Raw genomic sequence first — 25,816 nt, forward strand, 5'->3', positions numbered from 1 at the left:
CCGGCTCTAACAAACTGGTTAATTCAGGTAAAACACAACTAAATATCGTTTTGAGCAATATTAATACAAGATGGGTAAAGTGAAGGAGAGATATGCATGGAGGTAATGAAACACCAATTCTTTCTTTGTTTCACCTCCTTCTCAACCCTCTCCCTTCCCTTCCTTTTACCCTCCCTGCCTTCTCCATATTCTCCCCTCCTCTCCTCTCCATATATCTTGACTCTCTCAAACTTAATCCCCTCCTATAATACCCCACTCCCACTTCAGGGCACTCCCATTGCCCTCTCCCCAGGGTTTTCCTTTAGGGGGCATGGGAGGCGACTTTCAAGAGAAAATATTGTAGGTAAAAAAATGGGCGATTTTGGACCTTTTCACAGCTTTTTCTGCTTCGATAGTGCTTTACGGCACTATCCACGTAAGGCTTATGGTCATGTCATACCAAGCAGTGATCACACTATTGAAGCAGTTGCAACCAGCATAGGGTTTTTGATGACATTCCTACTTATGGTCATATCACACTAAGCAGTCGCAACCAGTATGAGGGTTTTTTGATAGCTACTTATGGTCATATCACACTAATGTATATTGGCGAGTCATGGTTGGTGGTAACGGTAGCTTTATAAATGACAGATAATAGAGTCAATTCCCTGGTAATGGATAGTCTGTGCGTTTTTTACAGTTGCATGTTTTGGTAGGTACTGGAGTAGTTTCACGGGCTATAGATTTGTTGTGTGAGTTGATAAAATTATCGACCTCAGGTCAACGTACAAAGTCAAATGCACAAAGCCATACTACGTATACAGGGACAACAATTACAGGTTAACCATAATATTGAATTATCACGTAGTATACAATATTAATTGATTTGAACAATTTATGCTGAATCAAAAACAAGTCCTACTATTTTCAAGGGATATAAGATATTTTGGAATTACAATGCTGACTATTTTGGAACTTCTTTTCTTGTTTTGTTTGCCTCTACCGGAAGCAGGTGCACACTCGGGAACAGGCGAGGTGGTGATATCTGTTCCACCACGTATGTACTCATAATAAAGGTATATTTTTTCTGGTATAAAAAGGTGTTGCGGGAATTATTGGTAACTATAAACTTTTCTATACAATTACTTCGGTGCCCAAATTTTTTACTTTTATTTGTTTTGATTATAATTTTCCCAATGGATACTTTCTGTATTGATTTTATGTGTTTCCACATATTACGTGTTCCCGTATTAGAATCCATCTACTCTTTTGAAGTGACCTGAAGCAAAAAAAAGTAAAATATGACACATTTACAGGAAAAGAAATGCAGTCAACTTTTCTTTCAGACAATAAAATACGTACTTTCAAAATGGAATTGAAGCACATGCTACTTCCAGATCTGTTGTTGTTGAAAGAATTAAATTTTCTCCATTTTGGTGAGTGATCCCTGAGATCACTCTTTCACTCTTAAATTAAGTGTATACGTTTGTTTCATTAATATCGAACAATGTTTTCAAATTCAACTGTATTCATAAAATAGATTAAATCAGATGTATCGCCAAAATTTACTATTTTTAAGCAAGACTTCTTATTTAAAAAAATTGAATTCTAGATCTAAAATCTACCTTGGCAAATTTCGAAGTTATATTGCATCATACTTTTAGTCAAACAATCCTTCGCTTTTGCATTTGTCTAATTTCAATTCGTAGCCACAACCCAATGGGACTGTGACTTTGAGCAGAATGATATCTGCAATTACATCCAAGCAAAGGATGACTGGTTTGACTGGACCAGGAATGCAGGTGGTACTGGGTCCACTGACACAGGCCCTTCAAAGGATCATACCTTAGGAACAGGTGAGTATGTATGCCATTGGCGTAATAGAATTTATTTGTTAAGTAACATAATTTATTTGCTATGTATGGCATACTTATTTGACTTTTAAGTCAATTATCTTCGGTTTACTTTGCATCTTTGATCACCTTTACACCATTTTGCTCTATCGTAAATCTGAGTTAACATTAAAAATGAAACCTTCATGCTCTTTTTACCCATCCTTGTGATACAGATCAGGGTTATTATATCTACACCGAGGCATCCTCACCACGTTACAAAGGAGATGACGCTCGTATTGAGTCGGCCAATGTGCCCTTCTCCTATCCTACGATGTGTATTGATTTCTGGTACCACATGTATGGTGACGGCATAGGCACTCTGAATGTGTACATTAAGATTGCAGGACAACTTGGTACCCCTGTGTGGCAGAGAATTGGAACCAGGAAAGATCGCTGGTATAGAGGCCAGATATTACATCTACCAAATGATGATTTCCAGGTAATTATTGAGCAAAATGTTGCTTTTTGCAAACCAAACCAAACCAAAAAAGAACTTGTTGCTGTTGAACTCGGAGATGAAGAGGTGGATGTCATTGCTGGAAACTACAAAGAGAGATGGAGGAAGAAATGTTATAATGGAGGGTTGGAATGTCAGAAATATTGGAATCATTGAAGCATTGAAGAAATTACATAAGATATTGGCAATTCCAGTGGTACCCGAGGAACCGTTATGGTGAACAGTATTTCACCTTTACATCCTTTCATTCATGTTGTTAAGAGTGAAAATCTTTTAAGTCCTAATTTAAAATACAAACATTCTACATGGAAAATTAAAACTTTATCAGGAATTTGAAAAGAACAAATACAAAAGAAGTTATCAAAATTGTCTAAATTTGTTGGTATACCCATGAGTTTGTGAATATTGACGCTAAAAATCTTTCTTCTCCTTCTTGCGCGTGAGTCCTATCATGTACATCGTAGCTAGACAGTCCCTGCACAACTAGCTGATGGTGTTTTAATCAAGCTCTTGAAGTCCAGGGACACCATGTGAGGACTTGAAGAGCACCGCCGACATTCTCACCCAGGAACGTAGGAGACACAGATATTGAAAAACTTACGCGCGAGTACAGAGCCCCACGGCACGCCCGCCGCACGGATCCTCCTCCTTCCTTGAAACATCTGTTGGATATTTCAAGAATGATTGAGTGGTCCGGCATCAGCGACACGGTGAACCCGACAATCCCGACATCTGGGATGGCCCCGAGGAGCCAGAGATGCAAGCCACGATGCGTCAACATCAATTTTATTTGATAATCATCAAGCAGTTAAATTTGTTGTCTTTGATATCTATCTTTTCGCAGGTATCGTATGAAGGAGTTGTTGGGGACAGTTACCTTGGTGACATTGCTTTGGATGATTTGAGCATTTACTATGGGAACTGTGAAGGTGAATATTAAGTGGCAAAATTTCTTTTACATGGTGAAAATTTAGTGGGATCATATTGACACATGTCTATCTCGATGACAAATAGACGGAAAACATTTTTTTTAAACTAAAAACTGACCTTTGACCTTGATGCTATCCACGGGCCAACAATTAATACTTCTGTGGGAGCATCTAAGTAAATTAAAGCACATTAATTTTGTTGGAAAGGGCTACAGAGAATTGTAAAAATATAATTAATCTGTACTTATCACAGAGACCCCATGTTTTTATTTTAATTTGTTATTATTCTCTCTACTATCTGGTGTCATCTTTTGAGTTGCACTGAAAATGCAACAAAATGGTAACATCTGGCCATATATTGGGCTGTGAATGTGGTCCAGGAAGTTGTTCCATGCCAGTGTATTTTGCTGTTGTGTCAGTTGGACAACTGCTTGGTTACTGACATGTGTTTAGAGTAGAGTATTGACGTAATCCTGTGTGTAATTTTGGTTCATTTTGATGCACAGGATTTTAAGTAATTAAGTTTCTTGTTTGGCTTAGTGTATATTTACAAACATTTTGTCAACACTTAAAACATTATGTTAGAATAAAGTTTTCAAAAATATTTTCTGAATGTTATTAAAACGTTTTATACCCTTTACCTGTGATACAGTTTTCTGTAGAATATTTGGTGTTTGCTGGGATAACACATTCATGTTGTTGCTGAACTACTTTTCTGGACACTTTCTTTGACTAAATTACTTTTTCCAGGAACCCAGTCATGTGAGTTCCAGGATAGTACATTGTGTGGCTATATACAAGATGATACTGATGACTTTGAGTGGACAGTATTAAGTGGTGCCACACCTACAAATAACACAGGACCTACAGTCGATGTCTCATACGGAACTGATTATGGTAAGAAACATAGATAATGAAATAATCATGATGCAATATCATATCTCAATGAACTTTAGATAATAAAGTATATTATATATATTAGAAAGTGATTTACAACAAACTTTGAAATACTTTGAATATTACTTGAGACGTCTTTCTGATTGATATGGATCAGTACATGATACCATGTTGTCTTTCCCCCCAGGAAAGTATATTTACACGGAAGCTACTGGACAAACTATAGGTAATAAAGCCAGGATCTTAGCACCATCATTTGTCCCTGATCCTGGTGTGCCTGACGTTTGCTGGGTTTTTGGATATCATATGTATGGTGCTGATACAGGCTCATTGCGTGTAAAGGTATGAGGCATTTATTATGTCAAGTTTTTAGGCCACTGGGACCCAATGGTACTTTCTCTCTTAAATTAACCAATTCAAATATTATTTCAATCCTTGACCGGTTGGTGATAGGAATTAATCTAAACAGTTAGTGATAGTACAGCAAGACTCATATTAAAAATATGAATTACTGTCAAATTGGTCAATTAATGCAATATTCTTTTTGAAGCTTAATGATCAATCTACAGATCTGTGGAGCCGGACTGGTAACCAAGGTGACACATGGTTTACTGGCTTTGTAACTGTCCACAGTACTACACCATACCAACTTGTCTTTGAAGCCACCATTGGAGGAGATACCAGTGATATAGCTATTGATGATGTGAATTATAGAGCTGGAAAGTGTGATCCACCCGGTAAGATATAACATACATACATCCTACCACACCATACCAGCTTGTCTTTGAAGCAACCATTGGAGGTGATGCCAGTGATAAAGCAATGGATGATGTGAATTATAGAGCTGGAAAGTGTGATCCACCCGGTAAGATATAACATACATACATCCTACCACACCATACCAGCTTGTCTTTGAAGCAACCATTGGAGGTGATGCCAGTGATAAAGCAATGGATGATGTGAATTATAGGGGTGGATAGTGCCCTCCATCTGATAAGCTAAAACATACCCATAGCCCATACCATATTGGGGTTTCTTTGAAACCATCACTGAATGCGATGCAGTGATATTGCTATTGATGATGTGAATTAACAGTTAGGTAATGCAACATACCTCACCCTCACCTCACCCATTTTATCCTTTGTTGTATGAAGCCCTCGTCAAGAATCTTCCATTTTTGCCTGTCTTTTGCAACTTGTCATTTTCGTCTTTGCCTTCCTCTTTGCTTTCCAGTTCTTGGTTGCCACTCGATTTTGTCCCCCTTTTGTTCTTGTTTCTTGCCACGTGTCCTGGCCATCTCCATTTCTCTTCAATTATTTCCATGATGTTTTTGACTTCTGTTTTGCTTCTTATGTCACTGCTCTTGACGCTATCCCGTAGAGTTATGTTCAGTATACATCTTTCCATCATGTCCATGTTATTTAGCTCATCTGGGAATGCATGGTAAACAAGAGATTAGGCCATCATTGTGGTTTCAAAAACCATTGATAAAGCCCTCACCTTTAGTGGTAAAGACAATAAAGAGCCCACTAAACATTCCAAAAAAAATTCTGGTAGAACTGCAAGGACTACGATTTCTTACCACGGTAATTTATCGGAGAAACTGAAGCGTATATTCAGAGAGTACAACATTACAATCCATTTAAAACCAGCCAACACCATCCGCCAGACCTTAGTCCACCCCAAAGACACGCATATAACGGTATACAGTGCGCTGAAAGTTTTATCTTTACGGACACTTACATAGGAGAAACATCCAAACCATTCAAGAAAAGGCTTCAACATCATCAACGCTCTAGTTCGGGTCCCGCGGAATGTGCTCTTTACACCCAGTTATAAGCCAGCAAACACCAGGTGGACCTCGAGGACATCAAAGTCCTCGACCACGAAGCACGGGGAGTAAAAGTAAAAGAAGCCACCTGGGTGTGAGTAGAACAACCGTCCCTCAACCGTGGTGTAGGAATCCTTAATAATCTCTCACACGCCTGGGACAGAACAATCAGAATTCTACCTCGCCAAATGCCGTCATAAGGTGACGTCATCGGGATTGAAGGTGTTTAACATCACAAACCAGCTGAAGGCCAGTAATACTGACCGCAATGTTGGTTGCTCCAATGTATGTTGGAATAATCTGGTTGACTAGATTGAAATTAATCTCTTGTTTATCAGAAATGCGATCCAATAGATTGTTTCCTTAGAACGACAACTTTGACAATTTTCACCAAAAATTGTCATTGTTGAAAATGCTCAATTTGGCAAAAAACAAAAACAAAACAAAAACAAATCCTTAAAAATCCTGAGTTTGGCCCAAATTAGAAATATTATTGAAGAAGTTGGTCAAAATTAAAAAACAACAACAACAAACAAACAAGCAAATAAAGATTTGTAATTGTTGCCTCAAAAAGTTGACTTTTCAATGATTTTTTTGTTCTGATGGGGTGGGGAATGGGTTGTATGGCAATGGGGGTTGGGGTTGGGAGGGAAAGCACTAGTTTGGGGCAAATGCTCTCTGGCATCACCACTGATCATATCTCAACCAATGATCACATCTCACTCCAGCTCTGATTTATCTCTTCTGAAAACCTATCTTCTGTTTGATTGAAACTTGTGTTCTCAGGTGAATGTGATTTTGAAGATGATATGTGTACCTGGCTACAACCGCAGGATGATGACTTTGACTGGACACGTTTTACTGGCAGTACAGCCAGTTTATACACAGGTCCTTCTGGTGATCACACAACGGGATCCGGTAGGTATTGACTGTACATTATTGGTAAATGTAGAAGCAAAATTCCGGGGAATAATCTAACATCTCTAGCATATAGTTGCAAATAAATAATAAATAAATAATAAGTCTTGTGTTATATTCTTGCATGAGTGAGTCAGTAAGATTGGACACCATGCGTCATCGCCGCATTTAGAATGCAAACAGGCATTGACTGATAAGCTCTTGCTTGATTTAGTATTTATACTTATGTTTTCGGCAACCAGCCGTCTCAGTGTGCGAAATTTGTTTTTGACACATTTAAAGGTACAGGGTGTCCCTGAAAGCTCCCGAAAGAACCGTATCGTCGGAAACTTCAATCTTTGGGTATTTCAATGCCCGAACCAACCAGAACTAAGAAGTCGATATACCGTAAAACCCCGCCTACAAGCATATATAGTGGTGTTTTTTTTTATAAAAGCTTCATAAATTCGAAGCAAGCGTTAATATACCAATACAATTGATCGGTCTTAAAATAATACTTGTTTGTATATGCTTGAATCCGTAATTTATTTGCTCAAACTCCATAATGGCGACTGGATTAATGTAGCTTTCATCAGAAGCACACTATATGCTTGTAGACGGGGTTTTACGGTAGTTGACGCATAAACTAGTTATCACATATTTTTTTGACAATTTGTTCTTGATATACATGTATAAGAATTTTACGAAACTACCACAGTTTCCATCCGTTCCACGGAGTCAAATATCAAGCAATGACAATAAACGCCTTATGCGTAGTATTATTGGCCCTCCTAATATAATATCATTAATTGATATTTGAATCCATGGTAAGGTTTGAAAATGAGGGAGTTTTGTAAAATTCTTAACGGTGTTGTTATTGTCAAAATTAAAAAAGTATGTGGTAGCCGATTTAGTCACCAATCACATCAATTATTTATTTATGTTTGGTTTGAGCATTAATACCCCCCTCCCCCCCAACAAAATACAGTTCTTTCAGGGACACCCTGTATGCAGGCAAAGTGGGAAATAATACTATGTTTGTATTGTATATAGTTGAAGATTTTGTGCTTCCTCCTTCCCCCCTCAATCTCCCTTCAAACATATGCTGGGCTATACATATGACACAATCGTCTCATTTCACTATTCCTTGTGTGTTAGATATTTCTTGAGTGCCCCTCGAGTTATAATATGTGATCTGTGATTAATTATATCTCTCTTCCCTATTTTACAGGGTACTACATGTACACAGAATCCAGTGATCCCAGAGTCTTTGGTGAAAAAGCACGTCTATCATCTCCTGTGATCACCCCTACCTCTAACCAGTGTTTCTCCTTCTGGTATCATATGTGGGGTAATGATACTGGTGATTTATCTGTATATGTGATGAACGTTCCAGGAGATGTTGAATACACCATTAGAACTCTTAGATGGTCTTTGTCGGGACAACAGAGTGTTAATGGCACGGATTGGAAATTTGCCCAGATTGGACTCCCAGAGACACAACACTTCCAGGTCAATAATTAAACTTAAAATAACAAAAAATAGATCAAAGTAAACTCAGTTCTTACCAACTGATTTGTTTACAAGAGGAGTTGTATATATCGGTTTACATAATGATCAATTAATTATCTTTTGACTGTCAAAATTAAATTTGACATTCTAAAGTTTGGTAGCATCTTCTGCTTGGCATGAAATAACACCGCCTTTCACCCTCCTTCCCCCATTCCTCCTCACTCACTTTTTTTTTATCATCCTCTCTCCTTCCCTCCACAATCTTACCCTCACAGTTTGGCAATGTAAAGTATGAATTTGTTATATTGCAACTGATTTGGGTAACGACTTATGACCTTTGTTTCAATATATCATATTGAGGTCATTTTCGTAAGTTTGGCTGTGTTTGTTGTTTTACAGATCTATATCGAGGGTGTAATTGGAAGATCTTACACAAGTGACGTCGCTGTAGATGACATTTTCCTTGAGGAATTATATTGTGAAAGTATGTTGGCCTAGACACTTTTAATTATGGTTTATGGTCAATTTTAGGGTTAGGATAAGGGTTAGGATAAGGGTATAGGGGTAATACATTCAGATTTATATGGAGATGGAAGGATAGGGTGTAAGTGTAGTCGGACGTTTTAACGAATACAACTTAAACTTGATATAATACCACTGCTTATAATGTATCTCATTGAATTAGTAATAATATTAAACACAATAGATCATGGTTAAATAGGCCAATAATTTTATCACACATTTTGTCTTGTTTCTGCCTTAGCCTTACCCGTTGAAGCAGATCCAGATACTTACAAGGACAACTGTACCTGTGACTTTGAAAGTGTTCTGTGCTTGTGGGAACAGGATATAAATGATGATTTTGATTGGACTAGGAACAGAGGTTCTGCAGGACCTGACTGGGATGGGACAGGACCTGGCTGGGATCACACCTCGCAAGATGGTTAGCAATTTCATTTTGCCAGAAATTTGCCACACCTTTTCTAAATTAGGAATGAATACTATTATACGTGTTTGTAGTATACATGCGTGAAAGTTTAAAACAAGTCTTCAACACTCACGTTTTTTTTATTCATATACCGTAAAACCCCGTCTACAAGCATATAGTGTGCTTCTGATGAAAGCTACATTAATCCAGTCGCCATTATGGAGTTTGAGCAAATAAATTACGGATCCAAGCATATACAAACAAGTATTATTTTAAGACCGATCTATTGTATTGGTATATTAACGCTTGCTTCGAATTAATTAAGCTTTTATAAAAAACACTATATATGCTTGTAGACGGGGTTTTACGGTATTTCGGAGAAGCCCTTCTCCGTCATCAGTGGGTGGTAGCTGAATGTTTACTAGTTGATCCTCTATCCAATCTGGACGTTGGTGATGTCCTAGGTATCTCCAATAGAGAATCATAAAGTCTTGATTGTTCACGGCCCCGTCTCTTCTTTATGCAAATAGCCTCCCTCACTTTGCGCTAAACAAACTTGTCTTCTCTACAGATAACAGTGACACCTCCCAGGTTAGGACTGTGCCCTGTATATCTGTTGTCTTCTGCAATAGCTGAGGTGTTACTCGCTGGTTTGGCAGTATTCTCTTTAAGTCTCTCATCCAATGTCCTTTTGTTTTCTACACGTAGACTTTATCACACTCACCGCAAGGGATGCGATCAATTACACCAAACTGATCTTCTATTAGAGTCTTATCTTTTGGTGGAACTAACAATTGACGCAAGGTCCGGTGGGATTTCGGTGGGATTTGAACACGGTGGAGATTCCGTAAAGATAAAACTCTAATAGAAGATCAGTCTGGTGTAATTTATCGCAGTCCACCGTGACTCTCTATATCCTCAAATTGCATATGTACCCTGTTAGTCGGGCTCTCATTCACGCGCGGATGGGAAATAGTGTTCACTTTATGTTTGATAAGGTTTCTAGACTGAAATTTTGCGTAGAACACGCTCCCGTAGTCCACTTTAATTAAAAATGTGCCCTAAGTGCTTTTTCCGGGGGGATGTGTGTGTCTGTGGGGGGAGAAAGACAAACAGATGGGAGAGAGCATTGGAAGTGAAAAGGGAAGGGGGAGGAGAGCTTATGATAGATGAGATATCAAATGTAGGGGGAGGCGAGGGGGGGGGAGAAGAAGACACTTAGGGAAGAGGAGGTTATATAGGTGGGGGAGAGGGGAGCCTAGGTAAGAGGTATGGGTTGTGTTTACCGGGAATAATAAACTAATTCATAATCAAATCATCTCCATGCATCGTTTATGTTTCATACAAACAAACAAAGCCCAACCCAACCCCCCACCCTCAATATACGCGCATGATTTCTAGGCCTAGAACTCTGGGTGTAATTATATGGTGACATGAAAGTATGCCACCTACGATAGACTTATCTGATTCAATTGCATAAACTAGTAATAGGCTATTACTCATGGTTATGTACCCTATAATGTGTCCTCCCAGCATAATAGTGTTATGATTGCAGACCAGATCTGCTCTACTTTTAATCCCTTGATTTTTGGTTTCTGAACAAAAGAGAAACCAAAACTTGTATTTTGAAATAATGGACTGTGCCTGACATTAACGAGACGTGTTCCTATTTAATAGGTTACTACATGTACACTGAAGCATCACTTCCTCGCACACCAGGCGAAGTCTCCCGCCTCCTCTCTGTCCAACTTCCACCCACCGATCCAGGAGGTAACTGCTTTGAAGTGTGGTATCATATGTATGGTTCCAGTATGGGTACTCTCAATATCTACTGGTCAGATTTGCAGGGAACTGAGACTTTGTTTTGGAAGAATGACATCGCCAGGGATGATATGTGGATTCTTACTAGGAAGACTCTTACCAATATCAATACCAAGTTTCAGGTTCTATATTTTTCTGAATCACTGAATCTATAGTTTATTAAAGCTATACATGTAGTGTATAGATACATACTTTGTTTATTATGCTCTCGCAGTAAAAACTGAAATGTCATATATTTACAATATATGAACAAGCTATATTTTTGCAGGTTTACACAATAACCATAATTGTGTTTGTAGCGTAAATAGTTTTCAAGATATGAGTGATTTCGTAAAGGTTACTTGATAGTCATACTTCATTGCTATTTTGAGAAATCGGGCAATTACAAATTGAATTTTTGAAAACTGATATTAATTTAACTTATTTAACTGTGAAATGTACATGATATTTGAGCAATTATATCCTCATACCACATATGATCAAACATGATTTTTTTTTTTAATTTAGGGAGATTTATTCAAAAACACAACTTGCATTGTTTCATTGCAGATATTTCAATGTGGTGTTGCAGTTATAGAGGTTTAACCCTGAATTTACACTTAATTTAGGTGTAATTTGTCTTAGGCCCAATCTCTACCATGGAAAGTTTGCTATATCTTTATAAATATAATGACTGTTTGTACTAGATTTGGGTTTTTTTCTTCTCATATTTGAAAGAACCAATGTTTAATTTCAATATTTCGACACCACAAAGCAAAACTGGGTGCTATGATGTACGAGATTGGGCTACGAGTATATATTTTACCAAGTTGGCAATAGGAATTTCCTTCATTTTGCATATATATGACTTTCTTGTGAAGACCTTCAAGGTGTGCTATTTTCAGAAATAGAGAGGTAGCTGTTTATTTTACTTGAAGAATTTAGGTAGATATGAAATGTATTGGATATGTTTTTGTTCATGGATGAAATTTGCTGTAATCAACGAAATCTGGCGAATGACTCGTTTTCAGTCCAGATAGACATCTGACACATTCAGATTGGTTACATTTTGACGAAAATGTGATACTTTCTTTTCAATTCACACATGGCCAAAAGTTTTTTCTATGAACAATATAGCAATGAAATCAACCCGTCCCCAGTGGTCAAAGTTCTATTAGTAGCCAGTAGTATTATACATCCATCCTTGATATCAGTCAGGTGTTCAAAAGATGTACATAGAGCTGGAGACCAGGGCTGGAGAGTGGCACAGCGTGGGTGATAGTTGGTTGCAAGTACATAAGGGACCCAATGTTGAAGGGCTGTGTACATATTAAATTAAAACCATGGAGGAAATCTTTATCCTTTCCTGTTTTGAGTTGTGGATAAAAATTAATGACAAGCTTATTAATGAATGGCGTTGTCTTTTTAAAAGCCAGTTCTGTTAGTTTGTATATTCAGCAACATTAGCAAAATGTTGTTACTTACTTATAGGTTAATGAACGTGTGTTACTTGTTGGAAGAGAAATTAGACAAAATAATGCACGCGCGCTGATGTTGATGCGTCTAATGCACGAGCCCCGAAGGGGGGAGTGCATTAGACGCATCAACATCAGCGCAAGTGCATTATTTTGTCTAATTCTCGAGCAACAAGTAATACAAGTTCATTAACCTATTTCATACACGAAAAGAAAAAACATGTGATATTTGCTGTTTTTATAACAAAATTATCACTCAAAATATTGGAAAATAGAACCAAATATAAATGCATCAACCCGCCCGAAAAATGAATCAAGCCTACGAGACGCGAACGCGCGCGAAAGCACTGCGCGTAGTACGCGGAGTGCAATTAGACACAATCAATGCATGGTTTGGATTGGTTCTCGCTATCAAAGAGTGTATGAATATCAATTAGAACGTCTTTTAAGAAACTATCAACAACAATATGGTAAAGTTGACGTGTCACCGGAACCATTTCAGCATGTCGTTGTGCCGTTGCACATTGATATCTACAGGCTATCTATGGCTGCAATGAAACAGTACACTCTTGCTTTTGAGTAAACTCTCATGTTATTGCAGCTCTTCTTTTTTGATAAAAAAATAAAACAAATCCAATCCTAGTTTTAGCTTTCATTTAAAACCAAAATTAAATTTTTACCACTCTAAGACAAAAGAAGACTAAAATGGGAATTTGTAACCACACTGCGTAAACCTTTATTCCAGGTGTTTTGTTGTTTTTCAGATCATAATTGAGGGCATTATCGGTGGTGAACTCAGTGATATGGCAATAGATGATGTGCTGTACACACCGGGAGAATGTGCGGATCTCAGTAAGTTTCAAAACAGGGTTTTGACTTTACCGGAAATTATGCGAACGAACAAATCTGTAATTTTAATTCTGAAAGGGGCCAAAATAAGGACAATTGTGGGCTAAAACATGCCAAACGGAATATGAACATCACATAGTTTAGTAAATACGGAATAAAGTGCATACACACAATATACTATTACTAAGTATATTAGTACTAATAAATACGTATATAATCCCCTAATCCTAACCCTAACCCCCTAACCCTAACTCTAAACTCTAACCCTAACCCTAACCATAACACTAACCCTAATCTTAAACCCTAAACCCTAACCATAACACTAACCCTAAACCTAAACCCTAACCCTAAACCCTAAACCCTAACCCTAACCCTAACCCTAACCCTAAATACTAACCCTAACCTTTACCCTTACATTAGTATATTAGTAGGTATGTCACAGTGGCTGCACAATAATTCTGCTACACTGTGCATGCAAGCATAACAGTGAATTGAAAAGGGCGCGCTTCAAATTTGGCCAATTTTAGAAAACATCCATGTCGATAAATGAATTTCTTCATATGCTTCATTTATCCAAATTGTTTAAATTTTTAATATATGGTGTGTGAAGCCTTTCCGAGGCTAACATCGGGTCCTTAAATAAAAAAAATTGTTTTGTTTAAGAGCTACTGCCTGTTTTTATGGATTTTGAAGATCGCTCATAAATCAGTAAATATAGGCCTATTGAAGTAAAGGAACTACCACCATTTAGCTGAAATACTAATCTTTCTTAGCATGTAAATTAATTCCATCGACAACGAATGAAACACTTCCCTAAAACTAGTTGAAGCAACACATTAATCAATGATATTTTTAGGGAGTAATTTTCCAAACCACAATAGCTCTAAGCCATTGTGTGTGTCCAAGGCCATACTATTTTTGTATACGCGGTACAGTAAAATGGCTTTTGCTTTTACCGATTATCCTCCCATGTTAATCCAGATGACAAAATGTTAATTTAAAGTCTCATTGCAACTGAATTTTAATTTTTACTTTTCGGACTTGGCTTTGAGTAATGGTGACACATACCATGTTTACAGTAAAATGAAAATTATATTCCAGACACCGTCAAAATGTCAAACTTTTTTTTTTTTTTTTTTGTTTTAAATAATTAACTGCAGTTCATTTATTCAACCTCATAACAGGATCATACTTAAAAAATTTATGATGAATAAACAGACGTTCAATAAATATTGAAAAAAAACCTAAAATTACTCATGCCTAATTTGCATAATAATATCATAAATACATAATTAGCTGTAATTACCTAATTTGCATAATTAATTACTTTTTGTGTATTTTTTTTTTCAATTGAAAGAACTTTGTATACATATGTGTGCAAAAAAACCGCACCTTTATATCATGTACGGTTTTCTATTGTCATCAATTTTGCATATTAATTAGCTGAACTTAGTCATTTTTGAGATTTAATTTGTCTGCAGATTGGCTGAAATTGCTAAAATAGTATATTTGGTTAATTTATTATAATTATTCACTGATAGATTTTTTAATTTTGTTTTCTGTAACGAAGTCAGGAAAGATATGCATTTAACATGTGATATTTAAATTAACGCTGCTTTTTCAAGCAAGCGTCCAAATATACCTTCAAAATCTTAAAATGTGCCAATTTTGTCATTACAGCCATTTGTGGCAGGATTTCATTCCATCTACGAGCATCTTTAAATTGACACTACGTCACAATGCATTGACCGATTTCAATTCTGTTTTTGATTTTGATGCTTTAATAAAGCTCAATAATGTAGGAACATTAAATAACATGTTTCTGCTGCGATTATTTTTGAGGTGATATGCCTAATATTAGTACTAATAAATACGTATATAATCTCCTAATCCTAACCCTAACCACCTAACCCTAACCCTAAAATCTAACCCTAACCCTAAACCCTAACCCTAAACCCTAAACCTTACCCTAACCCTAACCCTAAACCCTAACCATAAGACCCTAACAATAATGAACCTTGCCTCGGACTATGCGGTTAGTGATATATTGCGTCCCGTTATGGTTGCAGAAAAAAATTAAGCGTTCGGGACGCGTAATTTTTTTGCAACAATAATGGCGCGCAAAATGTTATTAAATCCTAACCCTAAACCCTTACCCTAACCCTAACACTTACCCTAACCCTACACTTACCCTAACCCTAACACAAAATTTTGCCAGTGCAACTAGTAGTGGCGTACCGACCGCCAAAATATCGGGAGAAAATTTACTAAAATATGTGATGTTCATATTCCGTTTGGCATGTTTTAGCCCAATTGTCCTTATTTTGGCCCCTTTCAGCATTAAAATTACAGATTTGTGCGTTCGCATATTTTCCGGTAAAGTCATTTAGGTAGTGGGTCAGTTGGATGATTTTGCAATTTTGCCCACCTTGGAAATTTTGTTCGGTACGCCACTGATAACTAGATCCTGAGACAGCACCCGAGGACGGATACATCCAAACCAAGCTTAGACATTAATGTATGGACATGTTACTTTCAGGCAGGACAGTTTACTTTTAGGAGCAGCCTGTCCTGCAAATTAGTTACTTTTTGCTGAATTTTCCACATTGCTACAGGAACATGTGATTTCGAATATGACATGTGTGACTTTACACAAGAGTCTCGTACTGATGATTTCGATTGGGAAAGAAGTATGGGTAAAGACATAGCAACAGGACCAATAAGTGACAAGACAAGACAGACAACAACTGGTAAGAAGAACAATAGGTATATCTTCTCAATCTCTCCTCTCTTTCTTGCTCTTTCTGTCGATCTTTGTTTTTATTTTCTCATCATGTCACCTCTCCCCTTTGACACGTGTTATCTTTGTCTGTATTTCCTTCTCAGTATGTTTCTTTCTCTTTCTCTGTTAATGTATGTCACCTCTCAATCTCTCCCTGCCTCTCTGCCTCTCTCTGTTTGTTTTTTACTGCATCTTTGTCTCTTTCTGTATCTCTTTGTTTAATATTGTCTGCTAGCCTCTCCCCTACTTCCCGGGGAAAAACCCCCAGTTAGACAAAAACAGTTAGGGGCTGTGTAATAATGAGCCCTTGGGGGAGGATTAAATATTTTTTGAGGGGGGTTAAAGGTTTTTTTGGCAGGCAGGGGGGGGGGGGGAAGGAATTTTTGGCACACATTTACCGGGCAACTTTTACATAACACGCTCTAAAAAGGCTTAGGAAAATACCACACACACGTTAAAATGTGTAAAATGTGCTGCTCGCTGCGCTTGCATCATATATCTAGACCAAGTTTGCAAATTGGGCAACCAAAAATGTGCAAAGGGGAGGCAATGATTTGTTGGCAGGCCCAGACCGGGGGGAGCAATTTGGGCAGGCCGAGAGGGGGGATTTTTGGCATGCCATTTGAAAATTTTACACCCCAGGGGGCTCATAATTATTGCACAGCCCCTTAGCTGTACTGCTTGTCACCTCGAGATTGGTAGTGACGTCACGTCACTGCATGTTTTAGGTTGCGCAGCCTTGAAACGCGTGCACCGTTCTTAGAATCACAGCGTGTGTAAAGGTAGCATAATCATGACAATCGCAACGCTCTCTCCCCAAAGAAGATATCTTACATTTCCCACAATGCATTTCTTCCATTTCGTCAAGAAACAAACACATTGACCCATGTTTAGTCAGTACACTTTCAGTCAACATGAACACAAAGGAAACCTGTACAAAGTAATAATAGTGTCATCTGATGTAGTGAGGTGATGCGACATGTTGCAAAGGATTCTGGGAAGGGTAAGATATATTATCTGCTCTCTCCCATACAAAGACGCATTTTGGACGTCACTACCCATCTCGAAGTGACAAGCAGTATAGATGGTAGGTAATCTATTGTCACTGAGGTAGTTCATCAAGAAGGTATAAGAGGGCAAAGGTAATCAACTTGGGGTATACAAATATTATTACATGGTTAGAGGAAAAATAGGGCAAACTATTTTCCTGAGGTGTTTGCTACGCTGAGGTTGCTACGGGTTTATACGCCGAACCCGGAGGGAAAATAGCCCTATTTCCCCCATAAACCATGTAATATTTGTTTATTTCACCTCACTTTGCCTCTTGAAGAATACTGCGATGCACCTGTTTGTACCAACAGAATATCGAAAACCAATTGACTTCAAGGAGGGAGAACCCCTATAGCTAGGGTATCCTCCTCCCGAAGGAGAAGCTTGGCGTTGTAGCTACCAACTTCAATAACTGATTCTTGCAGCGGACGTTCACACGGACCCCAATTTCACCCCTCCCCTATAGTTTAGTGGCAGGGGTGAAATTGGAGTCCAGCAAAAACTATCTTTCCTAACTATAGAGGTTCTGTGTTCTAACTCTACCTTTCAATATGGCAAAATTACCACCCACATTACTTACATTTGCAGGCTATTTGATGTATCTCAATCCCACAACGCCCCATGCAGCAGGTGTCAGAGCTGTCTTGTATTCAGGTAGCTATGAACCAACTTTGACTGGTAACTGTGTGAAATTTTGGTATTACATGAGTGGATCTGGCGCTGGCACCTTAGCTATATGGCGTTCTATGGGGGGCGTTTCAGATGGACCCCTCTGGAGTAGGAGTGGTGACCAGGGTGCACTGTGGAGATATGGGTACATTTCAATTACTGCTAATGATGATTTTAGAGTAAGTATGGCTGCTTATGGTGAACTAATTTTACATTGTAAGCAGCATATCAAAAAATAGGTCTATTTTGGTTGTCTTATGCAAGCCTTAAATGCCTGAAAAGCAATCACAACAAGAGTAGCATTTTAATGACATTTTTCGCATCAACACCCGTCACTTGATCAGAAATACGATTGCCAATACCGGCTGTAACAATAAAAAATTATACAATTGCAATTTTGCTTTTTAGAAAAGAATAAAGGCGGTCATGGCAACAATGTTATATACAGTGGAATTAGTAACATCTTGGCGAACAGAGAAACTTTACTTGGTTTCTTTATTAGTTCGGGCTCAAACGCAGAATGCCTATCAGTGGGTAACCAGTCGCGGAAGGTCGGGTCATCAAGTAATATTTTGGCCATATCTTCGCTTTTAGACCACCGTTTTTATTGAAACAAAGCGTATGTAGTAGCTTGAGAAATTACCTTGACGAGAAGGTAAAACTCAATACAATCAATAAGTGACGTGTTTGCCAAATACTATTTTCTTAATTGTATAATTGTTTTGTTACAACCCGTATATTAATCAGAAATAACTAGCATGTCCTTGTTGCTACCAGGGAGGTTGACTTCAAGGGAACGTTCTACAGATAGTCACTAGATAGAAATGAACAACTGAATGCTACCATTGTTCATTCCAATCGCTAGAGGCGTTTGCTCCCTAATGTTGCATACAACAATATATAGTAGTAATAAGATAAACAAACAAATGTTTCACAACAGGTTGCAATTGAAGGTACCGTTGGCTCAGCAACAACAGATACCATCGCCATTGATGACATTGATATAACAATGGAGCCATGTGACCCTCCAGGCTATTGTGATTTTGACGACGGTCGGTGTGGATGGGTGAATGTAGGTGGAGATGACTTTGATTGGTTGAGATTCAGGGGACACACACCCAGTGTTGGAACAGGGCCTACCTATGATCACACAACTGGCACTAAATATGGTAAGTTGTTGTTGCCAAATAAACGACTAAACAAAACATGAATTTATACTGCAAGATGTATAGAGTCTATGCAACAATTTCATTATAACATTCTTTCCTCATTTCAGTAAAAGTATGCGTATAAAAATATTGTTTAGTTTGAATGGCCATGGAATCCAAGGATTTTTAATAACATGGATAGGTAATAGATTCCGTGACGCATTGTTCCTTTGATGCCAAATTGATTTGCCGACAAGATTTCCATGGAACATTTTGTTTCGGACAAAAGGGTGCTGCCATTAAATTGGTAACTGACCTGACAGCATATTAATTATTAATTATTGCTTTACACGACAGGTGACTAGTCGCGACAATCAATAAGTAATTAAAATAAAGTCATGTGAAAGCGACCACTTGAGAAAGTGGGACTTTTTATTCTCACACAACCGGCAGCCCAAAGGTGTGTTTGAGTTGGAAAATACATACAAAGCCGACTTTAATCGTCGATGTAAAGTTGTTTGTTCATTCTATTAACCCAAGTATAATAACTTTCATACCTATGTTACTTTGTGTATTTGTTATAAATATGCAGTTCTGATGCCTTCCGCTCTAAATGCGACGAACATCATTCGAACCTAATACCGATAATATTTATAGATAGATTTATATCTTCCGCTCTTCTCCAGCGTGCCTCTTTAGCTCAGTTGGTTAGAGCGTCGGGCTAGTATTCCGAAGGTCGCCGGTTCGAATCCGGCTAGATGCACTGGGGTTTTTTTTCAACGTTGTTGTGCACTGACTACTCTGGGGAAAGATTAAAATTTGTTCATCCTATTAACCCAGAGAACTAAGTGTAATAACTTTCATACTTATGTGACTTTGTGTATTTGTTATAAATATGCAGTTTTGATGCCTTCCGCTAGGAATGCGACGAACATCATTCGAACTAATACCTATATATTTATTTCTTCCGCTCTTCTCCAGCGTGCCTCTTTAGCTCAATTGGTTAGAGCGTCAGGCTAGTATTCCGAAGGTCGCCGGTTCGAATCCGGCCAGATGCACTGGGTTTTTTTTCAACGTTTATGTGCACTGGCTAATCTGGGGAAAGATTAAAATTTGTTCACAGTTATTTATTGCCCACCTAATTTTAGGCGCACCATTAAATTGCATAGACTCGCTGAATGATAACCCATCGCAATGTACAAGGCTGTCACGTAAAGGTCTTTATTTACATGTATATATTTGTTTTTAGGCCAATTCATTAAAGTAAAGGGTGTAATAAAAATGGAATAATAATTATTAGAGAAACTAAACACATAACAGCACAAAGCAGCTATTCAATGAACCCAAAGTCTTCTTGCGTTACGTAATTAAAAATCAATGTCGGGTATATTTCATACATACCTAACAAAAGTTACCAAATTTCTAAAACTTGACGTTGATGTTGACGTCTTATGAATATTAATTGGCAATATTTTCTAATATGCCAGCGATCAAAATGGAACAATAGCTGAATCAAAGCTTCAGTCCGTTGGTGAAATCAATCTATAGCGTGTTACTTCCAACATAGCTATTAAGACACAGGTGGCCAATAATTGTCAGGATCTAAAACCATGCGCAAACCAAGTCTGTTTTTCAAACTTAAGTTATGTGGAATTCCTCGTTCTGCTGAAATTTGCCATGCTTTTTGTTCTGTATGAGACTCAAATGCAATAATGTTATATCATTTGCTTTTCTAGGTTTTTATATGTTTGTTGAGATTGGTAACCTAACAAAAGGAGATGTGGGTTGGCTGAACAGTGAACATTTGGATTCCACTACAGGATCATGCTTCATGTTCTACTACCACATGTATGGATACGGTCAGTATTATGCTTGTATGGGTGTATCATAGTCAACACATAATAGTTTTGTCCTATATCGGTGCCCTATTAGGTGCCGATGGCTCTTTATATTTCACCTCATCCTGGAGATGTAATAAATTGTATCAAGCATAAGAATTAAGATTTGTGTAGTGCTATGTACATGTTCAGGGTATGATAGACAGAGCTATCGGTACCCATCAGTGCACCGATAGAGCTATAGGGCCAAACTATACGTAATGCCTAAGCAGTCGCAAACAGAATAGGGTTTTTGATGCTGCTCCTGCTTATGGTTATGTCATACCAACCAGTGGCAACCAGCATAAGAATTTTGATGGTATTCCTGCTAATGGGCATATGATACTATTATAATTTGGTTCACCTCAAGTTTGGTAGTGACGTATGTGCGTATTTTGCTCGCCACAGTATCGAATCGTGCGCGGAAAGTTAAACGCGCTGAGTGAACACGCACGCGTACAGAGGCGGTTTGTTGTCACGCTTACGGCGCAAGCGCTAAAAAGCATTGACGTCACTACCAAACTTGAGGTGAACCAAATTATAGCAGTCGTATGTCATATTGTCATATTAAGCAGTTGCAACCAGCATAGCGTTTTGATGGTATTCCTGCTTATGGTCATGTCATACCAAGCAGTGGCAACCAGCAATGGGTTTTTGATGGTATTCCTACTTATGATCAATGTATACTAAGCAAGCGCGACCAGCATAGGGTTTTGATGGTGTTCCTACTTATGATCATTGCATACTAAACAAGCGCGACCAGCATAGGGTTTTGATGGTGTTCCTACTTATGATCATTGCATACTAAACAAGCGCGACCAGCATAGGGTTTTGATGGTGTTCCTGCTTATGGTCATGTCATACCAAACAGTGGCAACCAGCATAGGGTTTTTGGGTATTCCTGCCTATAGTCATATCATACACACACTATACACTATAAGTCATTGCAACATTGCTGAAAAGAGATGAATTCAGCCAACTGTAAGTTGAACATTGATTCAATATCCTGTCGATTTTACTGGATGGAGAAGTTGCATGAAATAAGTAAGATTATGCTACAAATGAGATGGAATGTGTCACTTGTGGTAACATCATGCGCCTATTCCAGTGCTTACAGTGGCGAAAAGTCGGAAATGCAGAGACCAAACGGTTAAATTTGCTTTTTGCAAGGTATCAGAAAAATGGTGGTGGGAAAATGATGGACGTGACAGGTGGAAGAAGTTAACAGCCTTAGAAGACAAAGCTCATTCAAGGTTTGCTGGACTCAGAAGAAAGAAAGGTCACGTGTCACCAAGCATTGTCTTGTGTGTTCTTTATGTCCTTTATGGAGTTACCACGTGACCATATTATTGCAATTGAAATTCCCGAATCCCCAATGTTTTCAAGACGTCGGCCATCTTTGATTGTTATTTTTGTCCAATCACCACTTCCGTGCAAATTTCTACCTGATACCTTGCAGAAATCGATTAAAACATTTTGCGACCATTCTAGAGGCATCCGGACATTTTGTGGACTTGAGTTTCTTCGTCTCTGCATTCAAACGAATTTCCATTTTTCTCCACTGCAAGCACTGTAATAGGCGCCATGTAGGCTAGCTCACATCACACACTATAGGTGGCGCTATTCGTCCATAGGGAAGTGGAATGTGCATGTAACGCTCCAAAAATGGCTTTACTGTGGGGCTCAATGGAGAAAATCACTAAAAATTAATTTTGACAACCAAAACCTAAGTGATGTTGACTTATGTTGGTACTGGCATAATACTGGATTCATAAACTATCACATAGTGCAATCCATGTTCCACCAAGTCGACGCTCGATTTAGCTCAAAGCAATTTGTGTGTAAATCAAGACCATCCAAAACAGCCTTCTTACAGTAAAGAATAGGAGGTCATCTGGGGTCACATACAGTAGTGTGCATTGTACATGTGCCTGTTGTCACAATTTCACACACAAAATTTTGGGCAATTTGATGACACTATTTTTGTCTATAACTTCAAAAGTATATGCACTAGAAACATGATTGACCCCTTATTGTTTAGGTAATTTAATTCTCTTTCAAATGTACGCCACGTGGAATCGACAGGATATTGGATCAATGTTCAACTTACAGTTGGTGGAATGTTTTTCAGCAATCTGGCAATGTTGCCATACTTTTGTGTAGTGTGTGTACTAAGCAGTTGCAAACAGCATAGGGTTTTTGATGGTATTTCTCACATTACGTGGTCAGTACCGTAAAAATCAAAGCAAAATTAAAAAACAAAGTCACAGGTCATAATATATATTCGTCATCCTAATCTTTCACCTGTTTTAACCGGTCAATAGCACTAAGCCCTATTGTGCTATTGACTGGTTAAAACATGTGGAAGATTAGTCGATAACGGTTATGACCTTTGATTTTTAAGTGGTCATGTCATAACAGTGACAACCAGTATCATAACCAGCATAGGGTTTTTGATGGCATACCTGGCATGGTCCTATCACACTAATACAGACTTGACATTTAATATGGAATATTTTTTTGCAAAATTCCAAGACTGGTCTGGAAGGTGTCTGCATAAGCCGCACGGGGTAAATATTAATTGGGGTGTGTCGGCCAATTCGCTACATTATTAGCAACATAATTTAAAGTCATGGAAAGCACATTTTCTATCAAACAATTATTTTACACCATCTCCCGGCACACCCCGATTGATATTTAGCCCGTGCGGTTTATGCAGACCCCTCCCAGATCAGTCTTGGAATTTTGCGAAAAAATATTCCATATTAAATATCAAGTCTGTAGTACAGGTCGCTATGGGTTTGGGATTTCCTTTTGCTACATTAGTGGATCCAATGTTTTTTGGCATCCTTAAACCTGAAAGGATAAAAATTTGTCTGGTTCTATTTTTTCTATTCCCCCCTGTGGTGCTTACGAGGGGTCGAAGGTCACAGTGCGGCTAAAACTTAAAAATAGTCCCATTGTGTTGTAATGCATCTCAAATGGTTACACGGAATACAAAAGTCAATTGTCGTATTTTTCTACGGTGGTGAGTTCAAGAGTTATAAGGTCAAATAGGTCAAATGTCAAAACTGTCATACACAGAGGTCAAAATTTAAAAATGGTCCGATTTTATCGAAACTGGTGTAAATTACTCTCCTTAACATAAGAAATCTCAAACATATACTTAATGTACAATTTTGGTGTAAATTGTATTGTCATGTCCGCATTCATAGTTAATGCAGCTGAAGTCCAATAGAAATATGTACATGCATAACCTTAGACCCATGCATGATTTCAACCGATTCCGAGGTTATCCATTTCTCAAAATTTCTCAAAATTATTTTCCTATATCGTTTGTCGAGAGGAGTAATTTGAGACGTGATTTAATCGGTGCATTTTGAAAATTTTGCCTCTGTGCATGAGATATTTGACATTTGACCTAATTTACTCTATAACTCCTGAACTAAGCACCCTAGTGCAATATGACAATTTACTTTTATATTCCTAGCAACAAGAGGAACAACTTGAGCTTTATTACAACATGATATTTACGTTTTGGGCCCCATTATGACCTTCGACCCCTCGTGGGAAGCATAGGGAGCATAGAAAAAATGGAACCAATTCTAGTTTTATCTTTTGAGGTGTAATGATGCAAAAAATCATTGGTTCCACTAATGTAGCAAGACAAAATGCTAACTCAAATAAATATCACCCCATAGCGTCATGTACTGTAAGCAATCGCAATCATCATAGGGTTTCTAATGGTATTCCTACTTATGGTCATACCATACTAAGCAGTTGCAACCATCATAGGGTTTTCATGGTACTCCTGGTTATAGTCATATCATAGTAAGCAATCGCAACCATCATAGGGTCTTTGACAGTGTTCTTGCTTATGGTCAGTTACAACCAGAATATTGATGGTATCCCGGCTTATGATCATATCCTACTAAGCAGTCGCAACCATCCTTTAAATATGTCAAGCGTTTCGATTTACAGTAAGCCAAAAAATTAAGGTACCAGTTATGCTCACCTCCTGTATATCCTAAACAAAGACAGATATGTCATAATTGAAACCAGCAGCCAATAGCTGCATCTTTTAGCTCGAGTTTAAGACATCATTAATTTTTTTTTAAATTGTTCAAGAAATAAAAACACAGCGATCCTAAAACCAAAGGAAGATACCAATATAAAAGTTGCAGTTTGCTGCATTAAATGCCCTATTGATTTGTACACAAAGCGTTCGTGAACAAGAGAACTATGCTGCGCTATTGATTAGCACGTGAAAACTAGCGTCGTGCTTTCATTGATTAGAACACAAAAGTGCAACTTTTGATTTCGTTTCTTCATTAGGTTTTTAGATCACCGTTTCTTGAATTCTCAGCCAATTTCAACAAATAAGGTCTTACAAATCAGAGCTAAAGAGTACATGTATACGGGGGTGACCATAACTGGTACCTTAATTCTTTGGCGCACTGTAGTTAAATTATATCTATAACTATAATTATAAATCTTTTCAGTTTTAACATTTCAGTATCCCTTAAAACAAGTACATTACATTCCCTACATTGCCTGAAGCTAAAATATCTAAAATATATACCATTTTAAGGTTTAGCATGTTCAGTTACTTTTGTCATCACCTTGGAATATGATATATATATGTCCTTCTTTCTACAGAGACAGCCTCAGAGACTGTAGGTTTACTTATCACTGCGGTTGTAGTAAAGCCATATTATAACATTTTCATACAAAATAGATTAGCATTTCTTTGCCATAAAATGTTAGTTTTTACTGTCAGATATATCCCCTTTTATTTTTGAACCGAACAACTACGGCAGAGCAAAGAAAATTGGAATTTA

General features: G+C 37.9%; 1 protein-coding gene and 1 non-coding gene across 2 annotated transcripts in view; both read left to right on the plus strand.

The window, feature by feature from the left end:
* The first annotated feature begins 936 nt into the window (after positions 1-936).
* Positions 937-25,816, plus strand: part of LOC140137111 (MAM and LDL-receptor class A domain-containing protein 1-like) — a 32,687-nt gene continuing 7,807 nt past the window's right edge. Inside the window, exons 1-17 of the mRNA XM_072158768.1 lie at positions 937-1,036; positions 1,689-1,835; positions 2,048-2,313; positions 3,176-3,260; positions 4,011-4,157; positions 4,727-4,894; positions 6,775-6,906; positions 8,117-8,397; positions 8,797-8,881; positions 9,161-9,340; positions 9,682-9,789; positions 11,003-11,268; positions 13,365-13,452; positions 16,065-16,199; positions 17,870-18,129; positions 18,891-19,119; positions 20,835-20,957. Of these exons, the coding sequence (XP_072014869.1) occupies positions 937-1,036; positions 1,689-1,835; positions 2,048-2,313; positions 3,176-3,260; positions 4,011-4,157; positions 4,727-4,894; positions 6,775-6,906; positions 8,117-8,397; positions 8,797-8,881; positions 9,161-9,340; positions 9,682-9,789; positions 11,003-11,268; positions 13,365-13,452; positions 16,065-16,199; positions 17,870-18,129; positions 18,891-19,119; positions 20,835-20,957 (2,800 nt within the window). The remainder of the gene's footprint in view (positions 1,037-1,688; positions 1,836-2,047; positions 2,314-3,175; positions 3,261-4,010; positions 4,158-4,726; positions 4,895-6,774; positions 6,907-8,116; positions 8,398-8,796; positions 8,882-9,160; positions 9,341-9,681; positions 9,790-11,002; positions 11,269-13,364; positions 13,453-16,064; positions 16,200-17,869; positions 18,130-18,890; positions 19,120-20,834; positions 20,958-25,816) is intronic.
* Trnat-agu (transfer RNA threonine (anticodon AGU)) lies at positions 19,788-19,861 on the plus strand. The gene has a single exon. It is a non-coding gene; the product is annotated as a tRNA-Thr (tRNA).

The sequence above is a fragment of the Amphiura filiformis genome, chromosome 17 (assembly GCF_039555335.1).
Source record: "Amphiura filiformis chromosome 17, Afil_fr2py, whole genome shotgun sequence".
NCBI classification, from domain to species: domain Eukaryota; kingdom Metazoa; phylum Echinodermata; class Ophiuroidea; order Amphilepidida; family Amphiuridae; genus Amphiura; species Amphiura filiformis.